The 10,000-nt window shown below is 45.2% G+C and overlaps 1 protein-coding gene across 3 annotated transcripts in view; it reads left to right on the top strand.

The window, feature by feature from the left end:
* Positions 1–10,000, top strand: part of LOC125957038 (uncharacterized) — a 45,658-nt gene that overhangs the window by 32,355 nt on the left and 3,303 nt on the right. For all 3 annotated transcript variants that reach the window (XM_049689405.1, XM_049689404.1, XM_049689406.1), the window contains exon 10: positions 8,664–8,763. In XM_049689405.1, the coding sequence (XP_049545362.1) occupies positions 8,664–8,763 (100 nt within the window). The remainder of the gene's footprint in view (positions 1–8,663; positions 8,764–10,000) is intronic.

The raw sequence follows: 10,000 nt of genomic DNA, 5'->3' as shown, positions 1-10,000 counted from the left end.
GGACTTTCGTTCCATTTGTATTGGATAGCCGGTGCCACATGGAGCGAAAACTCTAGCGTAAATGTAAAAATTATAAAATTCCGTAAAATGAAATTATACGGAATCTATTTTCTGATTTGATGATATCCATTTTCTTGCTGAAATTAGGTTAAATGTGTAGTTACGCTTCATCTGACACCGGCTGATAATTATCAACGGGAAACTCAAAATATGTTTCACAAATAAACAAAAACCTACTGCAATGGAGGTGATGTGCAAGAAGAGAGTTAATTTTTATAAATTCATACAAATCACCGAGGGATTTGCATCAATATTTTTCAAAAAGACAATGAAAAACATAAATAAAGGACACCTTTCGTTTCTTTTTACGTCATTTCTTGGCTGAGAAATGATCTATTCTGTGTGGCCAGATTCTAATTCGAACAGGCTTGAATGGCCTGCCTTCCTGGCTGCTGGTCCTTGGCTTGGCTCACCAAATGGAGCTGAAAAACAAACAATATATAATATTTGCACCAGCTCAAGCTCGCCCAGTACGCACCCAGCCAGAGGGAGAGAGAGAGAGTGCCACACATGGCCACGTGCACGGGGAGTGGGCACTTATGCGTTATTAGTGGTGGTGAAAAGTGCGACGACGGTTGTGATGCAGCGTCACAGAATGAAGTTATTAAAAATGGGTGGCGGTCAACCTCACCCTAAAGTCCTCCTCGTCCGTCGTCAATGTTCGTATTTGATGTTTCGTACGGTCGAACCACCACCACCGGGACGAGGCTGAACCGGGTTAAACCGGTGAACAGTACTTCACTTTTGCACCAGCGACGATTGCAGCACGAGCACGAGCGTTTCTCCAACAGGTGTGTAAGGAACCATCGAATAAACAAACAAAGACCGTACAGGTCACCTCTTCGATGCTCATAAGGAAATAGAATTTATGATATCCTTCCACTTGCAGCTCGCGGGCTATGTCGAGTCCTTGGCCTCGGGGCCGTGCCCTCCACCGTGCAGACAGAGAACACCCAGAGAGAGCGAGAGAGATCCCCTTTTGTTCGTGAACACCGTCGCGACGTGGCTGCGGAGGGTAGTTAAGTTTTGTAAAACCAACTAACTAACGTCGGAATGGACCGAGGAACGTCCGGCTCCGGTCCTCAGTTCGCTTGCGGACGCATAAACGGATGGGCGTTGGGCTCGCCGTTGATATATGGCAACACCGGGAAACGGCAACCACCGCCGGTCGGTCGGTCCCGTGAACGAAGGCGCGCGCGCGCGCTATTAACCGACATATTCGTCGTCCGGTTGCCCCGGGGATCCTACCCCCGGGGCAGAATGTGGGTGCTGGCAATGCTTTACGATTGACTCAACCTTTCCGGTAGCACGGGCGCGCACGGGTACGTCCGATGCAATGAAGATATAAATTTATGGCAAATAATTATTGAACCCTTACGCTAGGCCCGATGCCCGCCATCGACAATGGAACGCCAGAACGCTAGAACGGCGCTTCCAAGTCCCCGGTCGATTCACAAAGAGTACTGAGGAGAGAGAGAGCGAGAGGTGGCATTAACATAGTAATGCCATTAGCATTACGGTTCTTTCCAAGTGTTGCAACGGAAGGGGCGCAGAGCAGGTCTCTATTAAATGGTTCAACTACTCAAATTATGCGCCTCGCGTATTATGCTGTAGGGGCACGCTTTTTGAAAACCGTTTTTGATCGTAGTCGGCGTCGTCGTCGTCATCAGTTCGTTTTGCATAAAAGCTACGTAAGAATAGTGTTGTGTTCTGGGTTGCGGAATTTATAAAAAAATGGACTTCGATCGGTACCAATACAAAGCGGTGGAAAGCGCGCTAAATGTTGCAACGATAAGAGCCAGTAAAGTGATGGCATTGCATACATTGCATTTGTTTCGCGGTCGTTCGCTACGAGCACAGTCAGATGCGTTTGACGCTTAGTGTGTGTGTGTGCGTGGAAAGTCCTCTAAATGCGCTTCCTGGGAGCAGCAGTACCGTTAGTAGCGGTAGTAGCAGCAGCAGCAGCCATCAATGTGCGGTTAAGTTATCCAGCGGACAAAAGTCGAACTATGTTATAGCAGCGCCACGGACGGCTCTACGCCGCCACCATCGGACGACTTCATCGGGCATCGGACATCGAACGTGTCGGTGTGTGGATCCGTTGGGGACCAATGCCTCCTCGATGCCACTTCACTCGATTAGTTTGCAAAATGCCAGTACCGAGGCAGAGAGAGAGGAACAAACGGCGGTGCCGGGATGTTTGGGGTTCAGAAATTAAATTAAAATAGAAAATTAAGAGTCCTTTACATTTATCGACATTAGGACATCGGGATACCGACGGTGTGTGTCGTCCATCGTTCCTGGTGCCACACACATGTGTGTGTGTGTTCTACACAATACCGGAAACCCTCAGCTGCTTCCCTTCCTTCCCCTTTTTCGTGGTTGGTTGGCTGTCGGTCGGTGGGCTCTTGGACTCTCTCTGTTCAATGTGCTCATGAAGAGGCGAGTGTGCTGTTCAATAAGACAATGTGTCCCATTTCTGAAGTACGTTTTGCGGAACATTTCCCCATTGGAAAGCGGAGCAGGCGGTGGATTGGAGGAGGCAAATGCCACCGACGACACAACACACGTTATGGAAGTGAAATTTGTACAATTCCGCACCGCACCTCTCCCTTTCTTCTCTCTCTCTGTCTCTCGATAAGTCTGGGACAGTTGTGTGTGGATTGGTGTTTCTATTTGGATTATAATTTAGTGCGGTTGAAATGGCAAATGAGTCGGAACATCACGCGCCACAGTCTGTACCACACACACACACACATACACTCGTACACACACACATGCCAGGCGTTGGTCGGTACATCAGAGTTGGCCAGTGGAAAATGGTCAACCTCTGGTGCGAGATGCATCCGTAATCTCTTTCTTCAACGCTTGAAACCCTCTCTCGTGCATTCGGTACAAGGTTCCTCGGTCCCAGGATGGGGCGAGGTGAGTCGATCCACCGTCGATGCTGCTCGGACTCTCGGACTCGCACTTAATGGAAATGACGCCATTGCACTGGTGCCGGGTTGGTGGTGCTGGTCGCTTCCGGATTCGGCTCATTACATCACAGACCGAGGTCCGGAGAGGAGAAATCCTGCAAGATGAACACACAGATGAGGCATGTGGTGTCTGAGAGAGAGAAAGGGTAGTGGACGATATAGTAGTACGTACACCTTTCAATTCTTCTGCCCCAGACACACACACAGAGGAGCAACGCCAGGTCGTCGTAGAGGTGATAATATGATGCCACTCGAAAGGTTTGTGTGAGATATATGCTCTAGGTGAGGATGCTGCTGCTGCTGCTGCTGCTGCTCGGGGGCTCGAGACATGTGATGATTGGATTAAGAGATTACATTTATATTAATTGGCTTTATCGTGACTACCACCACCATCACCACCGCCACTAGTGCTGATGCACGCTTGAGGTTGGTTGGTTGGAACTGGGGAGTGTCACGTTTCGGAACATTTAACTTACATAACCTTGGGTAAGATTGTTTGTGTTTGAATGTTCAATGATTCGTCATGGCCGTGGGTGTGTGTGTATGTGTGCGAGGGTGTCTTCCTGAAAAGGGTCTATTGTCCTGAACCGGAGAAAAAGCTCACTACAAGCAAAGCAGATGCTCATTCCTTTACGTAGGAAAGAACCAGTTGAAACGGTAATCGCGTAAAATCTTAATTTGGACACCCCCTAGTAACTACTACTATTACTATTATGGACATATCCATTTTTGGTAATAGCATAGTGTCATAAACGTATACTGGATGGTGCACTCGCACTTTAATGTGAATTTCGTTACTTTTTTCTCTACGGCTAAATGGCACTAAATAGTAATGTCCTTGATACTGATGTTCGAGGCAAATGCTTAATTCCGATAGCGATGCTCTCTGTGTTCTTCACATACACACCGGAAGCTCCCGGAACAATTGCTTTATCCTATACGTTTCCGCTGGTGTTCTGAATGATTTTTCATTTGCTTTTTTTGTACGTGTGTCGAGATTGGAGCTTATTTGTGCACACCATGGTGATACGTTCTCTCTCTCTCTCTCTCTCCCTTGAAAAAAATAAATAAATAAACGTATGAATTGATGAAAAATCAATTTGTATTACTATGGCTCCCCTTACAAAATCTTTCACCGACCATTTTCCACATCACGAAGCCAATTATACATTATTCCGACGACCCCCACGAGCCCCATACCAAGTCGGTCGGTTCGGTACATCCAGGTACACATGCAGTGAGGAAGTGTGGGTAGTATGTACGCCCTGAACCGAAATTTAAGCTGCAGTTTTCCCGCATGTGGTGGCGGCGTCGGCGTCGGCCCCCATTTGTCGAACACGATACCAATCATGAAAGCATTTTTTAATTTGTCGACACTTTTCTAGCTTCATTTGCGATATGAATTTATTCTCGGATTTGTGGAAAACTGTTATTCGTGAGAGAGTGTGTCGAGCGGATTTTTTTTTTTTGCTACCGGTGCTACCATAACGGCGCAATTATAAAAATACTTGATTTTCTCCTCCTCTTCCTCCTCTTCAGTTCGCATTTGATGGCTGATGTATTTTGTACAGAAAAAAAGGGAGATACCATTGAAAAAAAAAAACGACAGCCAACAATGTATTCTTCCGAAAATCGCCCCTAAAATTTAAGATAAAATGTTGTAAAACCGGTCGATACGTACGCACACAGATACAGTATGTGACAGTCGCTGTGATTACACCGTACATATGGAATGTGTCTTAAACAAAGGAATTTTCACATATTTGAAATGTCTCCGTTGCTTAAGAGGAATGTGAGAGGGAGGGGCATCAGGGCGAAACATAATAATTTTGCGAAAGAGACTTTGGAGAACTGATAATGTTGTAACGATTAATGATTTGAGAGAATACTGTAGATGATGGTGAGGAATATCCTTATCGCGCCAGATAATCTACTAAAATATTTATCGTCCTGTTATCTTACGGTGCCACTACAAAAATACAAAATTGACTTTTTAAGATAGTAAAATTTGGTTTTTTGAAGAAATGGGTTTGTGTTTAGGTACATTTTCCTGTGTGTTTATTGACATGAAACAATGACCGTGCCGCGTCCGTAGAAGAATCTTTCCTTTCCTTGCTATTATAAGCTGTTTCTCGAATTTCGGAATAAATTGATCGTTGTTTGAGTTTTGAAAACTATGGCACCGTCCAGTTGGCAGCAGAAAGATAACAAGTTGTGGAATTTTTAAAACCATTGTATACAGTTAACCAATTTAAGCGCTATTTTTTTCAACATAAATTGAAATTAGTTGTTATATACCTATAATCTGATGTATCACCTGGGTTGTCGTGATGTACTCATCTTAATTGACTAAAAACCCTTTCTATCACATAAAGCACAGTGCTTGTACAAATACGTTCCGTTAAATTATAACTGGTGCTTTAATAGCAATAATTTTCCTGAATCTTACTTCTATAAAATCTCTTTTGACGTGTCTAAACAAGATGGTTACAGTTAACCTGATATAGAACGATGTTCCTCAAACCAATCTTTATCGTAACATTATGCTTTGCAAATCACTGCATTTCATCATTGAGGGTCATTGTTGTTGAGTATTCGATCAATATATGATCCGATTAGTTATTGCGTAAGCGACAGACAGATCACTCCATCCATGACTATCCGTGAATCAATATCATTCGTCTTTCTCCAGTCCACTCTCTCTCTCTATCTCTCTCTGTTTGAATTGCATGACGTTATATTTTCCATTACAAATACAGGATTATTACATAACTAGCAGAACCGAACACTCTACCTGCTCCAGTCTAAGCGTTCAAAAGGATGTTTCCTCCCTCCTCGTCGTGGGTTAACTTTGTATCTACGTTAAAGGGCGTCCCTCTTTTCTCAGCTTACCTCAGCTTGTTCCATTTTAAAAGAGTTTAAGTTTGAGAAATGAAAAGTTGGTCAAAAACGTGTTCATTTGACCGAGTCGTCGTCCTTTGGCCATTGGAGAGGAGAACCCCGGGTGAACACAGCAGTGGTCACTGTGCAATTAACCTTCCCACTTCCCGGCTAACCAAAGGTAGCGAATTAGTGTCAATTATGATTGGCCTCATCCCTCGAGAGAAGAGGGCCCCTACTAAAACCAGTTCCAACGCAGCAGCAGCAGCAGCAGCAGCAGCAGAATGGTACTGCTGCAACTCGTATGGAAAGCATACGAAAGCATATGAAAGCGATGGTCAGCTTCGTTTCTTATACTATAGCACTATAGGACGGAAAGGATGGAGCTCAGTCGTCGGGCAGCTTAGCATAGGGTTTTATTTCTGGCAAAGGCAAGACCATGGTACTAGGGACTATGGTCGGTGGTGTGGTAGCCATACTGAAATTTCGCAAGAAGTCCCTTGGCTGCCTTTCCGCTTTGGTGAGCGTCGGAAATGCTCGTCTGATTAGGTATTCCGTAGGAGATTTGAGATTTCACCATAGCATAATCCGATGGAAATCGTGGCTGCTGCTGCTGCGGACCGTTCGTCGTCCGGCTATTTTCTGTGCTGAAGAATGTGGCGAATGTTGCCATCATCATCCAGCCAGCCAGCCAGCAGCTAGTGTCCACCAGCGAGGAATTGACTTCCGAATCATTCGCCACGGTAGTGTGCGCCTTATTGGGAGAGGGGCGCATAAAAGAGAGCAACAGGTTCATGCATTTATGAATGGGATCTTTACACTTTACACGCCACGGTTCTTCTGAAGCGGCGGTTCGCTAGCATCCGGTGTGGAGGGGTGCCTTTTGGGATCAGAATGTATGACTATGTGCCCCGTGGAATTAGCATGAAACCATTCTCTACCATTGCTCTGGTTGTGAGCCATCGTCGTACAGGTTGTAATAATAAGAAGTTGCAATCTTTAGAGCTGCTGATACCTCACTGGACAACGAATGCACCTTGCCACATCGTGGCGCTTATACTTCGAGAAGATGCTTTTACTGCACATGAAGCACTAGGACTATTGTACCGTTTCTTTTTTCTCTTCTGTGTAGTAAATCTATCCAAATCTCTGGCTTTCTGGGTCTACTTTACATTCCTGCTTTGTCAGCCGCCAATCTTCATTCGCATTACTTCGCAGATTGAAGGTGGACACTGCTGCAAAATAAACAACGTCGCCGTCAGCGGCGGTATAAAGATTTGAAGAAGATGACCTTCCTAAAAATGGCCATCAATGCCGTGATAGAAATGTCTGTGTTTCTATGGGTTTGAGAAGAATTGAGGCTGATAAGAATCTGTTGTTTGCGGGCAGGAAGGGGAGATAAAATATTTAAAGTAGTCCATTTTTTCCCACTCTGCCTCCATCTTCTGTTGAAGCTGGTGTGGGCTTTGCTTGTGGACGCGTTCGTGGACGGTGACCAAAATGGCGAATGAAATGGCGTTAGAATAGAGAGCGCAAACCGAATAAAGTACGTGAGGGCACCTTGGGACAGAGGTAGGGAGGGAGGGTACCTTCCGAGAACCCCTTTTCCGGGAGGAGAAGGGACAAAACATATTTCCATCGCTACCCCACCGGATAACCCCTTTCCGCGGTTCGCACCACGAACCACGAATCAACCCGTTTGACCGTTGCGATTCCTCTTATCCGGCCCTTCAAACGCATGTCGCATCTCTCGACATCGGCGGCCTGGCGATCGGTCTGGCGTCCTTGCCGGTGCCCTTCTCGATTCTCGATAGGCCTGGCAAAAGGCAACGCAACGCCTTAACGGCTCAATTGATGGGTGTATGGCAGCGAATTCTTTTTTCCTTCGCTTGCTCGCTGATCTATCTCCATTCCTAGGCCTAGCCTGGAACCGAAAACTGGGGACTGAAACCGTTTGGCAGAAATTGAATAAATTTCTGACCTAAATATAAGACCATAGGACTTGCCGGATGCGTAAGATGATGTTCCTTCGATTAACCCTCTTCATAAAATTATGACCACTTATCCGCATTTTGTCGACAGCCCGAAAGCTCGCGCTGTAGTAGCCATAAGGAGCGTCAAGTGAAAGGGCACGGAGGGGGGATGATAAGAAGGATCTAGGTGACGCTACACGCAGGCGTCTCATCAGTTTGACGACGATCTTTGCATTCGTCAGCAAAGAGGAGAGAGAGAGATCTACCTAAAGGATTGGAGTTTCTCAAATATGCCGTCGTACGAAACCGGAACCTGTCAATCGTACTTTTGCTTGTCAATTTATACATTCAAGACAGAGTTCCTCGTCTTCTTGCCATCCAGCCTGCCTTCCTGTACGTCAACCAAGTGGCAGCTGAATGGCATCGTAAAGTGCGCCTTCGCGAGTATGTGTTTGCTTCAGGTCGACGGGTGAAAGCCGACGGGCGGGTTGATTGGCGATGGAATTTGTAATAATATGCCATGTCGAGGAGGAGGAGGCGAAGGGACAGAGGAGATGAAACTGTCCAACGTCGAACGAACGCTCCATTACGTCCGCATTCCTCCGGATGTTTCGATGTTTAATTGTTTATTTATGAACGTTGCTCTGCTCCGCTGGTTGCTTCGATCCGAAGTTCGTTGATCCAGTTCGTTTCATGTTGTTTTGCAATCTACGGGGATAATTATAGCTAAGAGAGTTTTCTTTAAACCCGGCTTTTCTGTTTCTTGTTCCAGGTTTTTCTACTTGTATCATTTTTCGTTCTACGCCTACCATTACCGGTTCAATGGACAGTATAGCAGCTTGGCGCTGGCCACCTCCTGGCTCTTTATACAGGTGAGTCATACGTGAATATTATTAGGTCCCGGAAGATAGTTTTTTTTTCGATTTTTTGGCTCAACAAAAAAAAACCAAAAGAATAATTACATTAATCCAAACATTGCCCATCGCTGGCCACTACGAGTTCCAAGTTGAACAAATTACTCTTCTTTTGAAGCAATCCAGTCAACTACCCACTTTTAGATGCTAACATAAATGAGATGAGTCAATATTGTACATTTTCTATCAATAATGTGTCCAGTTTCCAGAGGTTCTACTGCACGGTACCCTACAAATCTATATCTTCTCATTTTCATCTCCACTTCTAAACCTTTTGAAGCCAGATATCACATTTGTTTGTGTCACAGCATATTCCTTGAAATGTTAAACCCACAAACAATAACTTTCAGCAACCGTTTTCTTCGAATGAAAGAAGGTTTTTAAACTTCTTCGCAAAATTGACACTTTAGGCACAAAATTCGAGATGTTTTAACTCGTGAGAAAAATTTGCTATAATCAATATTATGAGCAGTCACTTATTACGTTTTAAAGCTATTTAGTTATACTTTAAAACGTCATAACACATAGCCTTGAGAAGCTGAGCTAAAAATTGTGTTGCCATCTTTCAGCAGAATCGAATAAACTAACTCCGGGACCTAATAAATTATTCAAAGTGCACTGCACTAGGATTTAATTGTTGCCAATAAATAGTTGTAATATACAATTAGACGCATAATTTGGTTGTGGAATAGCGAACCCTTCCTTCCGCCCGGCCAGCGGACAATATTAGTAGGTCGAATAATTAGGTTCCCGGTGGTACTTCCCGATGGTACCTGCACATGTCACATGTCACCGCATCAGTCTCTCACTCGTACGCAGCTCATCTGTGCTGTGCGGCGAACCAAAATAACCTATGATACAGGAACTAATTTCCCTAATCCACGCCAATCCAGAACGTTGTGTATGCATTGTTGTGCGCTGGTCGGAGACATCGGTGGTGAGCTGCACGTGAAAAATGTTTTCGTAACACGTGCAGCTTCAAATATGAAGCTGTGATATCAAAACCACGCTAGATGTGGAACTACAGGGCAGGCAGGGATACCGAGTTTATGAAGCCGGTCATGAATAGAGGCTGTCAATGGCACACCGAAGTGCACTCGAGCGGATCCATACAAATGTTTACTCAATAACCCTCCCGTCCCTACGACCGTGGACCGTGCTGGTTACGCGAATTATTGCTGCACGTGTGAGCTAC

The sequence above is a fragment of the Anopheles darlingi genome, chromosome 3 (assembly GCF_943734745.1).
Source record: "Anopheles darlingi chromosome 3, idAnoDarlMG_H_01, whole genome shotgun sequence".
NCBI classification, from domain to species: domain Eukaryota; kingdom Metazoa; phylum Arthropoda; class Insecta; order Diptera; family Culicidae; genus Anopheles; species Anopheles darlingi.
Note: the sequence above shows the minus strand (reverse complement) of the source record. Positions and strands in the feature narration are given on the sequence as shown.